This window comes from Carassius gibelio, chromosome A24, assembly GCF_023724105.1.
Source record: "Carassius gibelio isolate Cgi1373 ecotype wild population from Czech Republic chromosome A24, carGib1.2-hapl.c, whole genome shotgun sequence".
In the NCBI taxonomy this organism is placed as follows: Eukaryota; Metazoa; Chordata; class Actinopteri; order Cypriniformes; family Cyprinidae; genus Carassius; species Carassius gibelio.
The window spans coordinates 14,146,521-14,171,438 of NC_068394.1; the positions used below are offsets into that span (position 1 = coordinate 14,146,521).

Genomic DNA, 24,918 nt, shown 5'->3' on the forward strand with positions numbered 1-24,918 from the left:
TGCGTTATTGTAAACTGTACAAGTTAACCTCAGTGTGTTATGATGCACAAATAAAGAGATACAGAATTGATCAATTTTGCCATTTATTACTGTAACAGGTGGTATGCAATATGCATAACACTGATAATGGAGATGTGGTTCATGCATAGGTAACATTTAATGTAACGTTAAGTCTGTCAAATCGATTAATCACATCCAAAAAAAAGTTGTTTATATAACATACATTTCTGTATATTTATATATATATATAAATGCACATACATACGTGTGTATATATCAGACCAAAGGGACAATCCTTCTTTTCCTTTTACTGCTGCTAACCAAGCCATGTGACGACGCTTTGTTAACTCGGAGACCTGAGATCAAGGTGCGGTTTTCCAGCGGGAAAGCTGAAAAATCGCACTCCATTCAAATTATTTTTCCATGCCGGTCATGAGTACGAGTATGGCAGTTAATTACACAACAAGGTTTTACCATTGTAACTTATTTTTTAGCTGTAGGAGCAAACAAAACAGTCTATTATCAATACAATATACATACAGCAGCGTCCGCGTCCTAAAGTCCCAGAATGCATTGCGTTGCTGACGTCACGTCCCCAGACTCTATAGTGATACTCACAATAAAAATAATAAGGTCATATAGATCATAAAACAGTCTCGGAGGTAGGAAAGTGGATTATCCTTTGTCTGAAATATTTGTGTTTTCGTCTTGAAATGCGAGGCAAATGTTGGATCAAAATAATTAGGAAGCACAGTTTCTACAGATCCTTTCACTCGATTGGGATGTTCTCTATTCTGGACATACGGCAGTGACTGTTACATCGAGCGTGTTTTGCTGTATTAAACACGTATTTATATACTGATTTATACAGATCATCAGGCTCTGAAAATTATTCAAATAGAACACAAAGAAAGGCCATATCAGCTGCCATAGCTGCAACTCTTGCGTCATCAGAACAGAGTGTTCAACACACCAGTGTGTACCTTTAAAAAGCGTCTTTCAACATTTTATCAAGATTGAAAACAGCCCTGGTTGACAGTATACGGAAGTCTCCTTGTTCTTCTTCTTTTTCTCAGTTGAATAGCATGGCATCCAGCTTGTTGCATTAACTACCAATACAGAAGTCTGTTGCACATAACCCCTATTATAACGAAGTAGTTTGTCCCCCCAATTTTATTCAAAAGAAGAAAAAAAAGAAAAGAAACCGAGTCCAGTGCAATGACAAAAATATTAAAATTTATGCAACAATACCTTTACACCTGTGTAAATAATTACTTTTATTTTATTTTTTTGTTGTTGTTTTTTGAGGTAACTGAGAAAATTTTGTTCTGCAGTCAGACCATTGTGTTCTATAAATGTGACATTTATTAACGAATTATTACCGTCAGTGTCAGCATTCTGTTATCTTCGCTCAGTCCTGCACTGTGTAGTGCACTGCGTGTCATCCACTATCGAGGGAACGAGAGCGTGACGCAGCTTCAGCGCTCTGACCGAAGACTGTCACTGCGCATGCGCTGCTGCCGCCGCTCACATTTCCGGTTGATGCTCTTCTCATTCGGAGCTATGGCGCTGCCGACAGCGGGTACAGACTCTATATCTTTTATATTTCTTTATATCAGTCATCATAAATCAGATCGGGGTCTGATGGAGTGATTGTGTGTGTTTGCAGTTTTCTCTTGCCTTCTCTTCAGCTCCGCGGTTGCTTTGGTGCAGGAGCTCGATGACACGTGAGATATTCCTTCCTTTAATATATTCTCTCGAAGACTTTTCATAATATGAACAGGATCGTGAGAGATGTCTGTGAACAGTCTTCAGTTTATTGCAGTATGAATGAAGATCTGCTCTGATGTATGAGTTCATATCTTCAGAAATGACAGCTGCATGTTCAGCGTTTACTGATGTTTATATATCTCTGTTAGAAAGCAGACTTCATGATCACAGTACTGCTGTGACTTAATTAAACCCCATGACATTACTTCACAAGAGGCTTCTTTTCTGTAGGACAAGTTATCTTTGATAAATGAGTTTAAAAGCTGTTCTGTTTGAGTCAATGCATCATATGATGCACATGCAGTGATGATGAATGTGATGTTCATCTTTATTTGATGAAAAATCAGTCTAATAAAAATAAAAATTGATCAGTTTAATATATATATATATATATATATAAGATTTCAGCATGCAAATCTTTAACATGTTTGCAAGATTTACTATTTTTGTTGTTGGCTCTCTAGAGAAACCTGTCTCTGTCTGCTGTAAGGCAACATTTGTGCTGATTTATGACTCGGACCCGTTCTGTTATAATGAAGAAGAGCCGTTATAAAGAGTGGAACACACAGGAGCGTTGGATAGAGGACACTGTGCCTCTGAACTGTGGTTTCTCGCTCTGTTATTTCCTCCAGTAGATGCAAATCTTGTTTGTCCTCTGTGTTTTGTTCAGGTTTAAAGACAGCAGGATGGAGGACGTTTGGCTGGTGGATGTGAGTCACGCACACATGATCTCTTGTGAAACTCCTGTGTGTGTGTGTGTGTGTGTGTGTGTGTGTGTGTGTGTGTGTGTGAGAGTGAGTGAGTGAGTGATGGGTCTCTATCTCTGTGTGTGTGTGTGTGTGTGTGTGTGTGTGTGTGTGTGATGGGTCTGTGTGAGTGAATAAGTGTGTGTGTGTGTGTGTGTGTGATGGGTCTGTGTGAGTGAGTAAGTGTGTGTGTGTGTGTGTGTGTGTGTGTGTGTGATGGGTCTGTGTGAGTGTGTGTGTGTGTGTGTGTGATGGGTCTCTATGTGTGTGTGTGTGTGTGATGGGTCTCTATGTGTGTGTGTGTGTGTGTGTGTGTGTGTGTGAGCCTGATGGGTCTGTGTGTGTGTGTGTGTGTGTGTGATGGGTCCCTGTGTGTGTGTGTGTGTGTGTGTGTGTGTGTGTGTGTGTGATGGGTCTCTCTCTGTGTGTGTGTGTGTGATGGGTCTCTGTGTGTGTGTGTGATGGGTCTCTCTGTATGTGTGTGTGTGTGATGGGTCTCTGTGGGTGTGTGATGGGTCTCTGTGTGTGTATGTGTGTGATGGTTTTTTTTGTTGTGTGTGTATGATGGGTCTGTGTGTGTGTGTGATGGGTCTGTGTGTCTGTGTGTGTGTGATGGGTCTCTCTGTGTGTGTGTGTTAGGGGTGTGCACGGATATTCGAATATTCGTTCTGCTCTAATTATTCGATAAATAAAAATGATATTCGAATTTAGAAAATAAAAGGTTCACAATAAAACCTAATTTGGTCACTTTCTGTGATTCTCCACGGCATATTTGAAGATGTATGAAACCTGGAAAAAACGGGCGTGTCGCACCTACAGTCTATGGTCGCACCGCGTGTGCATCGCTTCCATTATGAGCGCACATACTGCGCTCCTACATTGGAAATAACGAACTTGAGCGCGCAAAAGACTTGATATGTGAACGGCCCCTAAGAACTGCGGTCTTCTACAGTGCTTCAGATATGCCGTAGGGAATCACAGGAAGTGCCCAAATTCAAGAACATTGTTCCGGCGTCTCTAAAGCAACGAATAAACACCGCTCACTTGGAGAATGCAGTGAAAACTCCTCTTCTCGCGTTTGCCCAAGACCCTCAGCACAAATATCTCAGGTTTCTCGATGAAAACATGAGAGAAGTAAGAAAAAAAACTTTTTTGAACATTATCAGAACATTTTCCTTGATGCGAGTGGTGCGTCGCCAACGATGAAGAGGATGCAATGCCCACTCGTGGGAAAAGGCTGAGCCAGTTCTCCAGCGATGATTACAGAGAGTCCAGCCGAGACGAGTGGGAACAGTTCTTACTGGAGACATGTATTCCACCAGATGAGTATCCCATTCAGAAGTGAAACCAAAACACAAAGTGCTTCACAAAACTTATTCGCTTAGCACACCGTTATTAGTGTATCCCGGCAACGTCTGTGTCGTCAGATCGCGTGTTCTCCGCGGCCGGCTTTATAAACAGACTAAGGAGCCAACTTTCCCCCGATCGTGTTTACATGCCTGTGTTTCTTAACAGGATCATGTAAAACAATAGAAAAAAAGCAAAAAAGATTGTCTGACAGTTTCAAAGTTAAGCGTAGGCTACATTCTACAATGGCCTAATTGCTGCAGGCTGCTTTACGTTTTTTCTTTGTTCACTTTTTTTTTTTTTTTTTTGCTTTTAATCTATACTTTTGTTTGTTTGCACGCATTGTTAAAGGTTTCAGCTACAAAACACGATGTGTAATGTTCAAGCTTATTGTGTGTAAGCTTGTTCAAAATGACGGAAACAATAAATGTTACTGAAAAATAACGTCTTTCTCATTAAACTTAATTTAAATATTCGAATATTCGTTTTTTGTGAGCTCAAATATTCGAATGTGATATTTGCGGAAAACGCCCATCCCTAGTGTGTGTGATGGGTCTCTCTGTGTGTGTGTGATGGGTCTCTGTGTGTGTGTGTGTGTGTGTGTGTGTGTGTGTGTGTGTGTGATGGGTCTCTGCTGTGAGTTTGATGGGTCTCTGTGTGTGTGTGTGTGTGTGTGTGTGTGTGATGGGTCTGTGAGTGTGTGTGTGATGGGTCTCTGTGTGTGTGTGTGTGATGGGTCTCTGTCTGTGTGTGTGATGGGTGTGTGTGTGTGTGTGATGGGTCTCTGCTGTGTGTGTGATGGGTCTCTGTGTGTATGTGTGTGTGTGTGTGTGTGTGATGGGTCTCTCTGTGTGTGTGTGATGGGTCTCTGTGTGTGTGTGTGTGTGTGTGTGTGTGTGTGTGTGTGTGTGTGTGTGTGTGTGTGATGGGTCTCTGCTGTGAGTTTGATGGGTCTCTGTGTGTGTGTGTGTGTGTGTGTGTGTGTGTGATGGGTCTGTGAGTGTGTGTGTGATGGGTCTCTGTGTGTGTGTGTGTGATGGGTCTCTGTCTGTGTGTGTGATGGGTGTGTGTGTGTGTGTGATGGGTCTCTGCTGTGTGTGTGATGGGTCTCTGTGTGTGTGTGTGTGTGTGTGTGATGGGTCTCTCTGTGTGTGTGTGATGGGTCTCTGTGTGTGTGTGTGTGTGTGTGTGTGTGTGTGTGTGTGTGTGTGTGTGTGATGGGTCTCTGCTGTGAGTTTGATGGGTCTCTGTGTGTGTGTGTGTGTGTGTGTGTGTGTGATGGGTCTGTGAGTGTGTGTGTGATGGGTCTCTGTGTGTGTGTGTGTGATGGGTCTCTGTCTGTGTGTGTGATGGGTGTGTGTGTGTGTGTGATGGGTCTCTGCTGTGTGTGTGATGGGTCTCTGTGTGTATGTGTGTGTGTGTGTGTGTGTGTGATGGGTCTCTGCTGTGAGTTTGATGGGTCTCTGTGTGTGTGTGTGATGGGTCTCTGTCTGTGTGTGTGTGTGTGATGGGTCTGTGTGTGTGTGTGTGATGGGTCTCTGCTGTGTGTGTGATGGGTCTCTGTGTGTGTGTGTGTGTGTGATGGGTCTCTGCTGTGCTGTAGTTCTACGCTCCGTGGTGTGGATACTGTAAGAAGCTGGAGCCGATCTGGCAGGAGGTGGGGGCGGAGCTGACCCGCTCGGGGTCACCGGTCCGAGTCGGAAAGATGGACGCCACGGCATACTCAGGTGAAGTGGTCAAATCTCCATTTTACAAGCTCTCTGTGCAGTTACCTGGCTGTCTTTATGAGGCAATCAAAAATACTAAATAATTATATTAAAGATAAATTATGTATGTTGTAATTAATAGAAGATTAGAAATGAAACTAAAGATAAAAGTGCTTTATAATCAGACTCTTTGGGATGTGAGTGAATTGTTGTAATCACACGCAGATGATTGATGGGATTGTTTGTGGCTCTGTTTCACACGCAGTTTACGTGTTTTTACTTGATGTCTAAGAGCAAAACTACATCAGAGTTGATCTGCAAGCCGTGATCTATTCACATTTGAGTGTGTTAGAAGAGACACATGTCATTCCTTTACTGTTGCTGATTCCATAGCACAAAACAGTTTAATAACAATAATAACACTAATAGCAATACAATAACAAACTATTTTTATTAAATCAAGAGAAGCTGCTGGAGTGTAGTTGAGCGTCTCATTATAACAGAAGTGTTTGTTAGAGACCGAGACTCACAGTGGTCTTTGATCATCTCAGTGTCTTTACTTGTTTTCTGTATGTAATGTACTCACTGACTAAATAACCATGGAAAAGAAAGCATTATAATTAGTAATCAGTGTTTTTATTAAACTGCGTTCACTATAAGTAGAAGGTAATATTGTGTATGTGACAGGCTGATGATAGGGTTACAGTAACACACATGTTTCAGACCCGTACAGTATGTCATGATTACGACTGATCCTCTCATCTGGTGTTCATGTGTGTGTGACGCAGGTATGGCGTCAGAGTTCGGCGTGCGAGGATATCCCACCATTAAACTGTAAGTCTGTCTCCAGCGCTTCTACAGATTCACCCTGTCTTCTGCAAATCAACTTATCCTGGGTTTCCTAAACTATTAGTGACTAACTGATCTTAAAGAAGCTTGTAGAGTAATTCTGGATAGTGTAAAATCTTCAGCACCTCTGACGCGAAGCTCAAATGGATTTCCACTGGTTGTCTATTTAAAATCCTTAAATGTAGAAGACTCTGCAAGAAAACTAAAAGCGATTATTTATTTCAAAAAATCTTCATCTGCATTTAGCCCACTTTTACTCTGTTAAAGATCCATGAACGCCTCAGTGTGTGATTCAGTGGTGTTATATATGGTCTGAGAATGAAAGAAGCTCATAAGAAGGTAGAGAATGAGATCTTGTAATGGGTGAAATATAAGGAGCTGTGTATGCGGCGTGAGTCTCACTGCTGTCCGTCAGTCAGTTATTATTATGAGCATGATTCCTGAAGAGCGGCGTGTGACTCTGTGAGTCCCATCAGACGCAGGCGTGAGTCAGGAGACGCCCCGAGGTGTTGATGAGATTACCCATGAGGCTAATGCTTCACCTAATCAAGGACAGAGTCGAGAAACTGTGCAAACGCATATGTTTTTAATGATTGTATGTGTATATATGAGGTTGATTAGTTTGTTTGTGACGCCGGGGTTGAGCTGACTCCTGGTCCAGCAGCTGAAGATCTGCTCAGATCCGTCGGTGAAGCAGTGCTGGATCAGTCCTGGACCCTCGCTCTCTCCGGAGGACGCTCAGAGTCTTGTGTACTTCTGTTACCGGAGTAAACGCTCACAACAGAGCCTGCTGGAGATGTCTTAGGAATTATTACATCATTCACATGACCGTAGAGGGTTAATCACCTATAGCATTCATAGATTGTACAGATACATACTGTATACATACAGAGTTTAGTCAGAACAATGTCAACACTTTCAGCCTCTCAGTACAACATCTAACATCTATCTGCTGGATGGAGCTGAATTGTGATTGACAGATATTAATTCAAGCACCAATCAAAGCTATAATATAACATATTAAATAAATTAATGAATGTATATGCACTTCCATAACGTTTGAATAGTCGTAGTCCAATGTTGTCTAACAAAACATCTGAGAGTCATTCATCTGAATTCATTAAAATAAAAATAAAAATCTCGTAAATGATGAGCAGATTATACTGAAATTAATTAATTCTTCCATAAGAGTTTGAGCATCATGTCTTTCTAAAGGAGCATCAGGGTCAGGTGTTTCATCACACGGCTGAGATGTGTGTCTGGTTCTCGGACTCGTGTCATGTACTCGTCAGGATTATTTCAGGTCTGTAGTTTTTATGGTTGATTAATAGAGCTGTGTTTCTCTCTCTCAGGCTGAAGGGGGAGCTGGCATATAATTACAAGGGACCCAGAACCAAAGATGACGTAATCGAGTTTGCCAACAGAGTGGCTGGGTGAGAATTCAGTTCAGAGGCATTTTAAACACTTGTTAAGGCTTTAATAGCTATTGGATGTCATCTTATCTGTGATTATAAAACATGTTTTTACAGCAGGGTCTGTCTTCGATCATATTAAACTAAACGATTGTAGTGAATACTTCTACCTTATTAAAGTTAACATTTGATTAAAACTTACTATTTACTATTACTATAATACAGTACTTGAGTACATTAAAAAAAAAAAACAAACCCCTCAAAAACAAAAGTACAAGAAAGACAGAGGTGCACCTCAGCCAATAACAGACCGGTCTGACTCTGACTCATAACCAATCAAAACGTCCAGTTCAGCTGGGGGCGGGGCTTTGCTTTGACTGTCCATCACCAGCTTTGGCGTATCATTAAATTGTAATTTCGATGGATTCTGGAGTGGGTCACACCATTGATATTAGCAGATTTGAGTAAATACATTATAACTGTGTCCTACTATCAGTTATCTAAGTGTCTAAAATGCAGGCACACAGTTCAGTTGAAATTGGATATTTATGGTCTGGAATCAGATATAAAATATAACTTGATATAAAAATGTAGAGTTCTCTTATCAGTCTCTCTCTCTCTGTGTGTGTTTGTGTGTGTGTGTGTGCGCGTGTCTCTCTCTATCTCTGTGTGTGTGTGTGTGTCCCTGTGTGTGTGTGTGTGTGTGCATGTGTCTCTCTATCTCTGTGTGTGTGTGTGTGTGTGTGCGCGTGTCTCTCTCTATCTCTGTGTGTGTGTGTGTTTCAGGCCGGCCGTGCGGTCGCTGCCCAGCAGACAGATGTTCGAGCACGTCTTGAAGAGGCACAGTGTGTTGTTTCTGTACATCGGAGGCGAGTCTCCTCTGAAAGTGAGCAGCTCAATCCGTCTTCATGTCTACACTTAACTAAAGTTAACAGAGTGAACTGTGTGTGTTATGTGAAAGCTAAACGAACGTAACTCACAGATCAAGAAGAAACAAAGCAAGCTCATCGTCTGATTCCCTCCTGCTCCTCGAGTCGTCTGCACCGCTGGAAGCTGCTCTGATATTTACACGATCTCTCTCCGTCTGTAGTCGATCCGCTCACATCTGTGCTCTTCTCCTGATCATCACTAGACACGCCCCTCACTGCTAATCACACCAAGCCATGTCACAATGATTCATTATTAGTTTTCATCGCTCCTCAAACCCTGCAGTTCCTCGTGAAGCCCCGGGGAAATAAAGAAATGATGCTGTTGTGTGTTTTCAGGAGAAGTACACCGAGGTGGCGTCGGAGCTCATTGTGTACACGTATTTCTTCTCTGCGTCTGAAGACGTCTTACCAGAGGTGAGCTGAGTCCTCTTCAGATTCATCCAGTCGTGTGTTTTAGACGATCACATGAAGTCTGACTGAGATGTTGTTCTGCTGCAGTCTGTGACTTTACATGAACTGCCTTCAGTGGTCGTCTTCAAAGATGGAAGCTATTTCACATACGATGGTAAGTGAAGAAAACTAAATCAGCTTCTAATAATTCATAATGAACCCATAACACTTTCTGAGGTTGTGTTCACAAGAGTGAAAAGTAAAATGTATAATATGTGAAGTATTTTTTCATTTATTTTTATAACGATGATGATGATAATTGTCTGGATTCTGAAAACAGCAGTGTGAATGTAGTGTAGTGAGAGACACTGTTATAACTAAAAGAGGTTTGAATCCACTTTAAAGTCCAGCTACATATCAATGTTAAGACTTTTTACTTTGGTCAGTGAAAGCTGTGCCCAAACATAGACCTCCTCTCCTCGTTTCCCGTCCCTGTGCCGTCTCGGATGTGTTTGGTGCTGTGTTTCAGAGTATGAAGACGGCAGCTTGTCGTCCTGGGTGAACCGAGAGCGATTCCAGAGTTACCTGCCCATCGATGGCTTCACGCTGTATGAGCTGGGAGACACAGGTGAGACGACCTACACACTACAGCTGGAACACAACCTTACTTGTGAACATACTTCAGAGCCTGTCTCTGTAAGAGCGTGTCTTGGTCGAGGAACGGTTTTCCTCTCTTTGTCTTCCAGGTAAGTTGGTGGCGATTGCGGTTACTGATGAGAAAGATGCGACGGAGCAGAGCAGCAGGTACAGAGATGTGCTTCCTGTGCTCGTGTGATGCTGTGATGTGTGTTTTCTCGTGTTTAACTGATCGGTGTTGATTCAGGTTGAAGGGTCTGATCCAGAGAGTAGCTGCTGAACACCGGGATCAGTTCAACAGGTGATTCCCAGCATCCGCTCACATCCAGGCTTACATATACACCGTTTACAGAGGGGTTTTGACTCCAAGATGCAGTTTGCTGTGAAATCTCATATTGGCAAAGATAAATTTCAGTTGCGTCACAGAATCGTTAGTGCCGTGACCCATCTTTCATTGTTTAGTTTTTTTTCAGTCTGGATGGACAAATAACCAGAAGCTTGTGATGTTTCCAGGCTCAAACAGACACCTAGTTCAGAGTCTGTAAGCTGCTGTGTTAAGGCTAGTGTAGAGTAGACATGATAGAGTGAGCTACATCGAGCGCTGCTGCTCCTGTAATGATCAGAAGAGCTGTGCGTCTCTCATGCTGCGCTCCTCTCTGTCCTCCAGAGATTTCCAGTTCGGCCACATGGATGGGAACGACTACATCAACAGCCTCATAATGGGGTGAGTACGTCTGGACAGAGGTCAGAGGAAGATGGTGATGTAATGGGTGACATGGGTTTGAGACTGATGTGTGCTCTTCCTCCTGCAGCGAGGTGTCTGTGCCCAGCATCATCATCCTCAACACCTCAAACGAGCAGTACTTCCTGCCAGCCGAGCCTGTGGAGGACCTTCAGCAGCTGCTCCAGTTCTTCAGCAGCGTCCTGGACGGCAGCGCCCCGGTACACACACACACACACACACACACACACACACACATATAATGGAGACCTCCGCTGCTCTTGATCTTGATCGGCTCTGTCCCCGTGTCTCCTGACAGGCGTATGGAGGAGACGGCTTTCTCCAGAGGATCAGGCGTGTGGCGTATGATGCCAGATCCACTGTAATGGTGAGCTGAGCTCAGAGAAACTAACCCAAGTCAATCATTATTGGATAGTTAACAGCAGTTGGTTTTTACACTCAGTGTCAGCTGAAGGTGTAGTTGTTCATTCAGCGTTATTTCATTATTTCCCACCAAACCTTGTCACCATGGCACTGCAGAGGTGTGAAGAATATGAGCTGCTGTGTTTCATGTAGAGATAACAGCCATAGCAATGCATTATACTCCTGTGTGCTCCTGAGTTTGGAAAACCACTTCCACAGCGAACAGAAGCAGGGACTGATGAACGTGGATCCACAGCAAAAGATTGACACACACCCTAAACACATAAACAACACCTGTTTATTCCATTCCCATTAACCCTTAAACACCCGGCTCAGTGTGCCAGGACATATTAACCCTTAAACACCCGGCTCAGTGTGCCAGGACATTAACCCTTAAACACCCGGCTCAGTGTGCCAGGACATTAACCCTTAAACACTCGGCTCAGTGTGCCAGGACATTAACCCTTAAACACCCGGCTCAGTGTGCCAGGACATTAACCCTTAAACACCCGGCTCAGTGTGCCAGGACATTAACCCTTAAACACCCGGCTCAGTGTGCCAGGACTTTAACCCTTAAACACCCGGCTCAGTGTGCCAGGACATATTAACCCTTAAACACCCGGCTCAGTGTGCCAGGACTTTAACCCTTAAACACCCGGCTCAGTGTGCCAGGACATTAACCCTTAAACACCCGGCTCAGTGTGCCAGGACTTTAACCCTTAAACACCCGGCTCAGTGTGCCAGGACATTAACCCTTAAACACCCGGCTCAGTGTGCCAGGACATTAACCCTTAAACACCCGGCTCAGTGTGCCAGGACATTAACCCTTAAACACCCGGCTCAGTGTGCCAGGACATTAACCCTTAAACACCCGGCTCAGTGTGCCAGGACTTTAACCCTTAAACACCCGGCTCAGTGTGCCAGGACGTTAACCCTTAAACACCCGGCTCAGTGTGCCAGGACATTAACCCTTAAACACCCGGCTCAGTGTGCCAGGACATTAACCCTTAAACACCCGGCTCAGTGTGCCAGGACATTAACCCTTAAACACCCGGCTCAGTGTGCCAGGACATTAACCCTTAAACACCCGGCTCAGTGTGCCAGGACATATTAACCCTTAAACACCCGGCTCAGTGTGCCAGGACTTTAACCCTTAAACACCCGGCTCAGTGTGCCAGGACATTAACCCTTAAACACCCGGCTCAGTGTGCCAGGACATTAACCCTTAAACACCCGGCTCAGTGTGCCAGGACTTTAACCCTTAAACACCCGGCTCAGTGTGCCAGGACATTAACCCTTAAACACCCGGCTCAGTGTGCCAGGACATTAACCCTTAAACACCCGGCTCAGTGTGCCAGGACTTTAACCCTTAAACACCCGGCTCAGTGTGCCAGGACGTTAACCCTTAAACACCCGGCTCAGTGTGCCAGGACATTAACCCTTAAACACCCGGCTCAGTGTGCCAGGACGTTAACCCTTAAACACCCGGCTCAGTGTGCCAGGACGTTAACCCTTAAACACCCGGCTCAGTGTGCCAGGACGTTAACCCTTAAACACCCGGCTCAGTGTGCCAGGACGTTAACCCTTAAACACCCGGCTCAGTGTGCCAGGACGTTAACCCTTAAACACCCGGCTCAGTGTGCCAGGACGTTAACCCTTAAACACCCGGCTCAGTGTGCCAGGACGTTAACCCTTAAACACCCGGCTCAGTGTGCCAGGACGTTAACCCTTAAACACCCGGCTCAGTGTGCCAGGACGTTAACCCTTAAACACCCGGCTCAGTGTGCCAGGACTTTAACCCTTAAACACCCGGCTCAGTGTCAGAGGACGTTAACCCTTCAGTCATCTTTATGTGAGACCACCTTAGTATTCTTCAATCTGTTAATTATCAACAGTATGACAAGGAACAATGCTTGTAAGCATGTCTGTTTTGATTGAGTGGTATGTGATTAGAGTGTGTCGTCTCTCTCTCTCTGGTGTGCAGTCGGTGTTCCGCAGCTCTCCGCTGCTCGGCTGCTTCCTGTTCGGTCTGCCGCTAGGCGTCATCAGTCTCATGTGCTACGGCATCTGTACGGCCGAGACTGAGGACGAAACGGAGCTGATGAAGAGAGACGGCTTCACAGACGAGGAGGAAGAGGAGGGTGAGGAGGAAGAGCAGCAGCAGCTGACGGCTAGAACAGAAGACACGGGAGAGGAGGATGAAGATGAAGAGAAGATCAAACAAAAGAGTCCAAGTGAAAAAAAGGTTGATTAATGAGAAACGAACGCCTGCGAAGAGGAAACCATGGCCTAGAATCTCCTCACTGGCTTTCATTGTTTTCTAATTCTTTTATTTTCCAGAGTCGCTCTAAATGTCCACCAAAAGTCTTGTTTCTGAAATCTTCGAGCTCAGTCGTGGAGCTCTGCGTGTAACGAGTTATAAAAGCACATAGACTGTTTTCAAGTGAATTAATAATTAATAATCATTGCCCTTATGAGCAAAATCCCGTGTCGACTGCAGTTAACTCTTAGTTGAAACATGCTGAACGAGCCATCTCTCAATGGACACACGTCCTACTATTTTATGTTTTTTGGATGAGAAAGTGCAGTTATTGTCGCATCGGAGACTTAATCTCCAGAGGATTGTCTTACATGAGATTTATTACATTATAAAAACATAATGAACGCACACACAGATGCTTTTCCCCTGCTTGCTTCTCAGACGTGATCTGACCGAATGTAGAAGTCTAGTGAAGTTAATCTAGGATGGATTTGGTGAGGGGCTTGGGCTTTATCAAATGCACTGAACACACACACACACACACACACACACACACACAGCAGCTTTAGGCTCGGTTGAGTTTTTTTGTTTTTAACTAGATAGTCCTGATCCTTCTGTAGGGTGCTACATTTAACATTTACAGCAGGTAGAGTCGGTGTATGTGTTTTAGATAGAAAGGCTTCATGTGTCAGCTGTTCTCAGCATCTGTTACCAACATTTCCTCAGAAACTGTTACTGCATTCATGAAGAAGGAAAGTGAAGACACAGGACTTTATTTGGATTCTCAAAACTACAGCGAATCACTGTAAAGGATGTAAGTCTGTGTGAGGAGACGTTTTCATGAGCATCAGCGTTTCTTCAGCGTTTCTGGCGTGTCCAGTTTGAGCCGAAGCTGTGGTTGTGTGAGAGGAACAGGACTGAAGAGCTCATGCTGCCGTGTTCACACTGGATGGGAATGGAGTGACGTTCCTAACCTGGTCTTCACGCTCCCTTCCTGATGTTACTGTAGGGATTCTCTTATCTTAACATAACTTGTCTTACTGTTTCTGCTGTTCATTAAATGTTTCTGTCTCTCTCTCGCTCTGCTTTCTTCCCTCACATCACTATCATGGTAAAGTAGACTAGATTTCCTTCAGTTTTGTATGTGATCACATTCGTCTGAAAGGTAATTGTAAGGATTTATAACAGACTGCGGTCTTCTTTTTTCTCATCCCAGATGTTTGTAGATATTGTTTAGCTGTTAGTAAGGTTAGACAGTTTGTCACATCCATATGTTTATGAAGGGCCTGTCATGAACAGAAGCGTTCTGCCAAAAACGATGCCGCAATGAATACAATCAATAAAGTCCATGTTTGACACAGTTTTGTGAAGCTGTAATTCATTAAAAGCCTCGTCATGTGTAATTATGACCAGTCATTAGAGTAAGTAACGAGTGAGTTCAGCTTGCTCTGGAGGTCACGGGGTCACGGGACAGTTCGTATCCGGGGAAGTATTTCTCTATGAATTGTTCATTATTGAGTCTTCACACAGTGTTCATTTGTCCTGTTCTGATCACATGACAGTGTGTGCTCTGAGAAGATGAAGTTCTGTTCAGTGAACAGAAGAATGTCCCTCAGTGTAATGATGGGAAGAGCTGGGTAATGTTTGTGCAGTCCGTGTGATGTGTGTGTTTTCCGAAGTCTTTGCATCATGAAAGCCAGAGTGTAAAGCAGGATTTGGGCTGTTCTGAGCTCGGACGGTTTGAGTCTGGTAGAAACCACAGAGAGAAACACAGTCGTGACGGGACGGGACGGCTCTGATGTGTTTGCTGGACGGGGCTACACTGTGATTTAACTGAAGACGTGTTTCATTTGACATCAGAAAAATAATGTTCCTTCTTTTTTTGGAATGGTTTCTTCTAGACAACATTATATTTCCTCTGGTACACGTAGAGATGAAACGGTTTGCTCAGATCCACTGAAACAGAGAGCTGTGTTTACATCACAGGCGGCTCATTATACACACTATCAACAATCATTTATGGCTCTTACTGTCGGTGAAACATCTAAAGCCAAGCTGATAATAAAACACAATTAACAGCACTATTAAAGGCACAGTTCACACAGTGGTCATATATGTATTAGAAACAACATGAGAGCGAGTAAATGATGGCAGTATTCATCTTTGGGTGAGCTAAGAGCAAGAACTGAGCAATTAAGTGTTTGCTCTGGGAGTATCGTTAAACAATATCAGACTCTGGATGGGTTGATTAATAATGAAGCTCATTAGTCAGAATGATAACTGTGTAGAAGTCAGCCACATCTTTTCACTCTCAAGCGTTTGTCTCGATGCGGACTGCTGGAAATAACTCCCAGTGTTCAGTGAAAGTCCTCCAGGTTTGGAAAGACGAGGCAAGAGATGAGATCCAGAAAGTGTTCAGACAGACTTTACTATGGTAATGTGTTTTATAAAGCTGGCAGTAGATGAGCTTCACTGGTCAGTCATTCTTCACATTCACATTTATCACAAAGCTCTCCTGTATAATGCTGTTAGTGGTTTCCTGATTTCACACTGACTTCTTCTGTATAACAGATCTGACTGAGGAGTTAAACAGAAACAGAGTTAAATGTGTGACAGTGATGGCTAATGTCCCTTAAACAATGAGTCTGTTCTCCATTCATCTTCAGCTCCTCACATTCATCTCTGCTTGAGAACTCCCGCTAGCCAGAATACTCAGGATTTCTGTTTTTTATTCCATTTTATTTATTGTTTGTTTCTTCAATTTAGGTGTTGTTTTATTTTACAAACATAATTTTAAAAGACAGACTGATCATTCAGTTTGAAGTGTGTGTGTGTGTGTGAGAGAGAGAGAGAGAGAGAGAGAGTGGGTGTGCGCGCCTGCTGCGAGCGTGCGCGCGCGCGCTGCGGTCGCTATGGTAACGTCAGTGTCGTCGACGGAGCCGCAGACAGACGCAGCGCGTTGAGCATCAGACGCGTTTTACGCACTGAAATCACGCGTCAGCGGATGGATGCGGACAAACACACCTCTTAAATGTCATCTCTGAGGATCATTAGACGCACACTCGTATAACCGTTTTTCAAGATGTCGTGGATTGTGCCTTTTCTTCATTTCTACTCGAACTTTCCATTGACTTGCGTTCTGTTTCTGCATCTGTCTGCAGCGCGCGGCGAATAACCGACCCTCGGGAACACATCCTTCCTGGAGATGATGCTGATGTGTGTGTGTGTTTGTGTGTTGTGATCGGGAGGGTTCGAGATTGATGGAGGATCGACTGTGCTGTTGATAATGATGATGATGATGCTGATGATGGAGCAGAGCAGACGCACGCGCGCGCGCTCACAGTGCACGCCACATCACCTGACAGATCTGTTCAGTGGATTACAGAGAACTGCGTCGAGTTTCTCACACAAATGAATGGATTAGTGACTGCACATCATTCCTCCTCAGATGATTGTGTGGGGTTAGCTGGACACATGTAAGTTCACTGCTGACAGACGGAGAGCTGATGTTCAAGGGGTTATGACATGACTCGGTCAGATTATTTTCATCAAGGTCCATTTTGCTCCCTCAGATGTAGAGTATATTCTGTGATCTTCTGAATGATTTGAGCTGCACTCAGTGTAAAGATCAGTTTGAGATCGGCTCACATAGAAACTGCTGTAAGATGGTTTCATGGTCCTGGATCATCTTGTAGGAAAGGGAAATGAAAAATAGCTTTCAGTGTAATGCTAAAAAATAACAACCAGCTTCGTGTCAACAATGAAGTGATCACAGTTATAGCATCAGGAGTCTGTAGTGTAGTGCTATAGCATGATAACATTGAGCCAAAACTAGCTCTGAGCACTCCTCTGTGATAACTGCATTACTCATGACCTCTCAAACATGTGAAGCATATGGCTGTTCATACACACACTATTAAATATTTACTTTGCCTGACTTAAATGTGGAAACGTTATCTAACTAGCCAGCATTTATCTGAGTCTCCCTGTACTTTCTTATACGACAAACATCCTCAGCATGTAAATTATTATCTTAAAGTTAGGAAAAAGTTATGTTCATGATCCTCAACACATGTATTATAAACATCAAGTGCTCATTCTGGAATCTGAAGATGGATTTATGCTTTATTCCAAAAATAATAAGCCATTTACAGTTATTACCTGTGGTTATGAGCTAAAACACTGATTTATACCTTAACCTTTAGACTGATTTTGTGCTGTTCTGTATCTTTTTAACCATCACGGTTTCCTAGATCTCTAAGAGACTGAACGAGATGTTGGTTAATAAAAAGACAAAATAAAATACATCCCAAATTATTCATAGAAATAACGCTGACTGCATTTGGACTTGAATACATGAATACATTGAATCCTATCATTTATATGAGCAAGATGATGCATAGCATAATATAATAATCCCAAATATAAGTTCATGTTTGCTTATATATTGAAATCATTAAGAGTGTGTTAACCAAACACAGACCCAACTTAATGAATTCAATATATTGCCCATCCTGCGTGAAAAGCACATTAACGTGATAGATAACATGATATATCCTAAAAACTAATCGTGTGCAGCTGCAGATCAGGTGTTTTTGGGAAGGTTTTGGCTGTCAATAGAGAAAAACATTATGGCCTCTCAATCACATGCGGTGACTTCACTTTGTGATTCTGTGAGCAGTCCAGTCATATTCATTGATCAGTGTGCATAGTTTAAGAGAAAGAGTGTGTTAGCAGTACAGGCTAAGAAGAGTACACTTGAAATGGTTATAAAGTGGATGCAGGAAGTTGTTAATAATACATGAACAATTAACTGTAGCCAGCAGGTGTGAAGAATATTACCTGATCGCAGTCCGCACCTGTGTGACATTAGCCATCAAAACAGCCCATGTGATAAGAAAGAGGTGGTTTTAACAGAAAAACAAATGTCTTTCTTCATTTTTAAATCTGATATATACCGCTGTATAAAAGCAGAAACACAGCAAGCTGTTTAAGCATTAGACAGCTAACACTCAGGTCATAAACATTACTCCAGCAGATGAAGCTTTAGAGCGAAACTGCTTGCTAAGGGTTTACTGTTGGTTGTCACTGTCTCTTCATTCAATAATGGTTTATTTGCCAGGCCTGCATCATAGTTCATAAACAATCTGTACGAGATGTGCTGAACAATCAAAATCCTGCACAGATGTGATCAGGTACTTTGTTAAAATAAGCCTCAGCCTTTCCTAATATCGATCCTTCGGAAGTAGAGATGTGTTTCTGTAGCCAGGAGCAGTGCAAAGTTTGCTGAGCTTCAGCATCCGCTCAGATAAATAACAGCTGAAACAGGACGCGTGCAGGAACTGTGATTTATAATATAAGAGCTCCTAGCATTGGGCAGTTACCAGTGTACATGACAAACCAGAACAAACAGAATATTCACATTCTTTATAGACCATTCATACAGATTCATAGAGAGTTCATGTGACTGTTTATTGTTTGGTTAGGGTTAGCAGCAGGACATGTTTGATATCAAAACATAGTTTAAAGTGTATTAAGCAGTGAAAGAGAACACTGTGACAGACCCAGAGGAACACACACAGTACACTTTGTGCTTAACTCAGGTGCGTACCTAAACAACCAAATACACACAAACATATGTCAGAAAGTTTCTCTTTGTGAGCAATCACATAAATATGTGAATAAACTGCTGCTGTCATTAATCTTAATCTTAATCAAACTTCGAAATAAAAGAAAAAAAAATCACACTTTAAAAACAAGAAACTTGATGCAAGAAGAAGAAGAAACTTTTATTTCATTCCTTTAGTATTTCTTACCTGAATAATGATAGATAAACTCACCTGAAATGCGTAAAAGACTATCTGTGTATAAAGATGTCTTCTATTGAACAGTTTATTTACCAGTTATATTATTATAGTTAAATCAAATATACAAATGAATGGTTTTGGCCACATCACCCATCCCTGTCATAACCCCTTTAACATCAAATTGATTTTTGATGTTGTTTAATTATAGGAATTTCACTCATATTTTGTCTCTATTTTTCAACAGACTGTGGAAGCCAAAGAAAATACTCCAAGTCCAAGTCAATAACGACTGAAATAAGCACCCAATATCATTTTTTATGTCATGAAAAACATTTGCATTGAACAAGAAAGTAAAGTGGGGAGAGGGAAACCAGACTAAATTGGGGAAGAAGAGTGCTTAAAAACACAGGGAAGATGAGGTGGCCAGTGGTTTGGAGGTCCATAGGGTGGCCTACATTTGCAGCGTCTCTATTTCTAGCAGTGGGAGCTTCATACTCTGATGTCTTTAATGCCACAGGGAAAGATATTTTTAGTGACTTTGGACAATTCCAGATTACAGAGAATGGGCCACCAGAGCTACGGAAACTGCAAGCTGCTAATCTTCACCCTAATTTATACTTTAACCAAGACGATGTACCACTGTTGAGACAAAGGTCAACTACGACTCACAGCCACATCTTTAAAGTGATCCGTACAGCTGTGCTAACGATGCTCTCCGCAGGCCCGCTCTACATGCCACCCACAAAGCATGAGGAGTTCACCAGCAAGTGGAACGAGATTTATGGAAACAACCTCCCTCCTCTGGCCCTCTACTGCCTCCTGTATCCTGAGGACACCGCAGCAGTGCAGTTCCTGATTAAGTTCATGGACCGGATGTCAGCGTATCCTGACTGGAAAGTAAGCAGCGCACCTAATGATGAAGTTCCGATGGCTCATTCGCTCACTGGATTTGCTACTGCCTTTGACTTCATCTACTCTTTGCTGGATCAGAAGCGCCGAGAACTGTACTTAAAGAAGATTTCTGCTGAAACCCAAGCGCTCTACGAGACGTCAAAGTACAGGGGCTGGGGGAAGCAGTTTCTTCAAAACCATCAAACCACTAATATAGTTGCTATTCTGACTGGAGCAATAGTTGTGGGTGCACACGATGACACTCAGTCGATGGTTTGGAAACAGGTATCTGTAAATTACATGGAGAAGACCATGTTTCTGTTAAGTCATGTTGTAGACGGCTCTCTGGACGAGGGAGTTGCATACGGGAGCTACACAGCAAAGTCAATCACGCAGTATGTTTTCCTAGCGAAGCGCCACTTCAACATAGACAACACACAGAACAACTGGCTGCGAACTCATTACTGGTTTTATTATGCCACGTTGCTTCCGGGCTTTCAGAGAACCGTTGGTATAGGGGACTCAAACTATAACTGGTTCTATGGACCGGAGAGCCAGTTAGTCTTTTTAGATTCATTTGTGATCAAAAATGGGTCTGGTAATTGGCTGGCACAGCAGATTAGGAAGCACAGACCTAAAGACGGTCCTATGGGTCAGTCCTTTGCCCAGCGCTGGACGACGCTTCACACAGAGTTCATCTGGTATAATGCCGACTTCACACCACAGCCCCCTTATGATCACAATAAGGCTAAGATGCACATCTTCTCAAACTGGGGCGTGGTAACCTATGGGGCTGGTTTATCTGTTGCACAAGGCAACACCTTCGTCTCATTTAAATCTGGTAAACTGGGTGGCCGGGCAGTGTTTGACATTGTCCATGCCAAGCTTTACTCATGGGTGGAAGGCTGGAACAGCTTTAACCCTGGTCACGAGCACCCAGACCAAAACTCATTTACTTTTGCCCCTAATGGACAAGTGTTTGTTTCTGAGGCATTATATGGCCCCAAATACAGCTTCCTGAACAACGTGCTGGTGTTCAGTCCTTCCCCGACGAGCCAGTGTAATGTCCCTTGGGAAGGACAGCTCGGGGAATGTGCCAAGTGGCTGCGCTGGACAGACCCAGGGGTCGGAGACTCGGCGGGAGAGCTGATCGCTGCTTCTGCTCATGGAGACGCTATGTTTGTGAGCGGAGAAGCAGCTGCGGCGTATTCCTCAGCCATGAGACTGAAGAGTGTGTACCGAGCCCTGCTTCTCCTCAACTCACAGACTCTTGTGGTAGTGGACCACGTTGAGAAAAGAGACGACTCACCAGTGAACGCCGTCAGTGCGTTCTTTCACAATCTTGATATTGACTTTAAATATGTGCCCCATAGTTTCACAGACAGGTATAATGGAGCATTGATGGATGTCTGGGATGCTCATTACAAAATGTTTTGGTTTGACAGTCAGGGACGCAGCCCTAATACACAAATACAGGAGGCTGAGCAGGAAGCTGAGTTTAAAAAGAGGTGGACACAGTTTATCAACATCACCTTCCCTTTCACAGATTCAGTAGGTAGGATGGTGTATGTGATGCATGGGCCTTACGTTAAAGTTTCCAACTGTAGGTTCACTGAAAGCAGTAAGAATGGACTAAAACTTTCTCTTGTCATCAATAACACTGAGAAAATAGTGTCTGTAGTAACCAATCACAGAGACATCGGGGCCCGTTACAGCTATCTGGGCTTTGGGGGTTATGCTAAGGTGGAAGACAGACATCAGGTTTTCCGTTTTGGCTTGGAGACACAGCTTGTCCCCAAACAGACTAAACTGCACAATCATCTCTTTGACTTTGGGGTTACGGTGAATGTCATTGCTGGGGTAATACTGTGTGTGGCCATTATTTTCTTGACCCTACAGCGGAAGTTATACATTTGCTTTAGCAGACTGATGCGTTACGCTTTGCTTTCGGTGTTAATGCTGTGGATAACCGAGCTCCTGTTCGTCTCAAACAGCTGTGATCAGCTCCTGTGTAAGGTGAAGTGGCGCGGAGCCACCACAGACCCAGAGCTTAGCAAACAAATGAGGCTTTATGACCAGCATCAGCTCCCTCTGCCCACGGTAGTGATCACCACACTCCCTGGCTCGGGATCAGACATCCTTAAGCATCTATTCTACAACAACACAGACTTTGTCTACCTGCGCATCCCTACAGAACACTTGGATATACCCGAAACAGAGTTTGAATTTGACTCTTTAGTAGATGCTTGTGAATGGACGCGGTCAGAAGCCCAGTGTGGGCGTTTTAAAATGATTCAGGGCTGGCTGCATTCACTTGTTCACAACACCCACTTATTCCTGCAGAACATCCCACTCCATGACACCAGCCGCCTGAAACCGGCCCAAAGAGTGAGCCTCTCCCCGGACAAGAGGAGGAGGCTGAGGAGGAGAGAGTCCAAGGCTGAGATGAAAGGCCGGGTGCGAGTTGACAGGGATGTAGAGTATGTCCAAGAGCTGAGGAGACACACGCTGGACTATCCTAACGCCCGTGTAGTTCTCAATCTCTGCAGCGGCAGCTGGGCTCTCAAGCTGCCTTTTCTCCAAGAAGTTATCGGACCTTCCCTGAGAGCCATCTACGTCGTCAGGGACCCTCGTGCATGGATTTATCTGATGCTTTATAATAGCAAACCTAGCCTTTACTCACTCAAGAACATTCCCCAGCATCTAGCTCTTATTTTCAAGCAGGACATGGTTAGTGACAGGTGTCCGACCACGTTTGCGGCGGAGTTTAGGAAGCTGTGGCAGCTCATATCTCGTTCAGAGACCAATCCTGTGCTGTTATTGTCCCATCTGTGGCTGGCTCACACCGCTGCTGTCCTCAGAGTCACAGCTACCTTATCTGAAGAGTCCTATCTTCAAGTCGGGTTTGAGGATGTCGTAAACTATCCTCAAGAGACAGCTGAGAAGATTCACTATTTCCTTGGAATCCCTGTATCTCCTTCAGCCCTGAATCAGCTCATGTTCACCACCTCAACAAACTTGTATAACCTGATGTATGAAGGGGACATTTCACCAGCTAACATCAACAAATGGAGGAGAAACATGCCAAGAAGAGATATCAGACTCATAGAGTACACGTGTGGATTCCTGATGAGGCAACTCGGGTATCAAAGGTTCACTGATTAATTAGCTGCAGGCCAGCTGTTGTCATTAATCTCATGTATATGATCATTTGATATTTGTGTTGTATTTTTGCACAAAATTGAGTTGAAAATAAAGTGGAAATTAAAAAGCTAGGCCAGGGGTGCCCAAACTCGGTCCTGGAGGTCTGGCGTCCTGCAGAGTTTAGATCTATCCCCAATTAGACACACCTGAACCAGCTAATCAAGCTCGTACTAGACACCTCCAGGCAGGTGTGTTGGGGCAAGCTGGAGCTAATCTCTGTGGGACATCAGTCCTCCAGGACAGGGTCTGGCACCCCTGAACTAGGCACACGAATGGGAACATCAGTTTGTGATTCAGCACCATGTCCAATCTAACATTTGGTACTACAATCCCTCCAGGACACTGATCAAAGATTTTTGATCAAATAAATGCATCCTTGATGAGCAGAAGAGAACATTGTACCCACCCACACTTTTATAGAAAGATTCACATTAGTATTGTTTATATTAGACACTGTGTTTCCTGTTGTATGACACCAGTGAAGTAATCACAGTTGTCTACATATGGAGGAAACGGTTCAAACTAATGCTTAGCCTCCATACAATCACATGTAAGTCCAGCGGTTGAAGAACTTCACTGTTACATGAAAAATCAACTGTTCTCAATCACAACAGAGCTGCCTTTTTTAATAATCAGATATTTGATGATCAATGAGATTGCTGTCCTAAAACTAACATAATGAATTAAGAAGAATACTCAAATAGTTTGGACCTGAAATGACTTTTTGGCCGGAAATTATATTTTAAACTATCGCCTGATTGTCAGTTCACACAAGTAATTTGAAAGAGAGCAAGCACTTCATTTCACTTTGCATGAAACAAAGTGTTGACAGAATGTTTTAGTAAGATAATAATTCCCTTCAGCCATGCATTGGTATTTTGGCTATCGTTGTGTGTTCTGTGTCTGCAGTCATGCTCTTTTTGCATCCAGGGGTGCGTTTCCCCAAAGCTAACGTTAGCCAGCTCTCAATCCATCCTCACCATCATAGTTCAGTGATTCAGCGTTTCCTGAAATCATAGTTCCAACAAACATTCACAGAGAGCATGGCAAACATATGTGTTTGGAGTGGGTTGGGGTTAGGAGTGATAAGGAATCCCACAAAATAAAGCATAAGGAAGAAAAGACATAGCAAAGCAGTCTTCAGATGCAAAGTTCAGTATTACATTACTGCAGTAATCTGAACTGATTAATTAGCAGAAGTTATCTCTCCACTTCCTCAACGTCTTTAACAACTATTCCAACCAACATGGTTCTAGGGACTGATGTGTGACAAAGCTCCTACATTGGGGGGGGGGGGCAGTCATGACTAGCTGGTTAGTTTGTCTAGTACTGTGGTGGTTTAGCAGAGTTACGCCGCTGTTGGGAAGCGCACTCTTGATGGTCTGATGCTTCAGTCTGACGGGTTTACGTCTCAATGGCCTTCATCTCTGACTCTGAGCTGTTCTTAAGGTTGGATTTCTCAACATTAAATAAAGATGCATAACTCGACAAATGACAATTGTTTCATACTACATGTGATATAAAACATGCTACTTTCTCATTTACACTAAGGCACTTATTTTAACTTTTTAATGGAAAGAGTCTTATAGTAGTGTTTTATATTTTAAAGCTTTCATCACACGTTCACGGATTTATTTGTGCTGTAATTTAGCTGCAGTCATGTTCACTTCTGTCAAAAATGTCCTTCTTAGCAAGGTATTAACATGCATTACTGTTTCTAAATGATGTGTTCTGAATCAGATCTGGTCTGAAAGGAGATGTGTAGTTCTCAATCTGAAGCTGAGATGAGGTGCTCAGAAGTGTGTAAGTCTTCTCCTGAACACATGA

The 24,918-nt window shown here is 43.4% G+C and overlaps 2 protein-coding genes across 3 annotated transcripts; both read left to right on the forward strand.

Moving 5' to 3' along the window:
• The first annotated feature begins 1,488 nt into the window (after positions 1 to 1,488).
• Positions 1,489 to 14,549, forward strand: LOC127946143 (protein disulfide-isomerase TMX3). The gene is made up of 16 exons (XM_052542471.1): positions 1,489 to 1,582; positions 1,670 to 1,727; positions 2,441 to 2,480; positions 5,467 to 5,590; positions 6,358 to 6,403; positions 7,771 to 7,851; positions 8,617 to 8,716; positions 9,096 to 9,173; positions 9,258 to 9,324; positions 9,679 to 9,777; positions 9,896 to 9,953; positions 10,033 to 10,086; positions 10,453 to 10,509; positions 10,598 to 10,727; positions 10,826 to 10,894; positions 12,914 to 14,549. The coding sequence occupies exons 1-16, from the start codon at positions 1,510 to 1,512 to the stop codon at positions 13,181 to 13,183; spliced, it is 1,404 nt and encodes a 467-aa protein (XP_052398431.1). The 5' UTR covers positions 1,489 to 1,509; the 3' UTR covers positions 13,184 to 14,549.
• Positions 14,550 to 14,795: 246 nt separating this feature from the next.
• On the forward strand, positions 14,796 to 23,375 carry LOC127946138 (dermatan-sulfate epimerase-like protein). Of its 2 annotated transcripts, XM_052542463.1 has the most exons (3): positions 14,796 to 15,623; positions 16,351 to 16,665; positions 19,241 to 23,375. In XM_052542463.1, the coding sequence occupies exon 3, from the start codon at positions 19,411 to 19,413 to the stop codon at positions 23,050 to 23,052; it is 3,642 nt and encodes a 1,213-aa protein (XP_052398423.1). In that variant the 5' UTR covers positions 14,796 to 15,623; positions 16,351 to 16,665; positions 19,241 to 19,410; the 3' UTR covers positions 23,053 to 23,375. The 2 variants fall into 2 exon arrangements, with proteins under 2 accessions (XP_052398423.1, XP_052398422.1); XM_052542462.1 differs by lacking the exon at positions 14,796 to 15,623 and having other exon boundaries at positions 16,095 to 16,665.
• Positions 23,376 to 24,918: the final 1,543 nt, after the last annotated feature.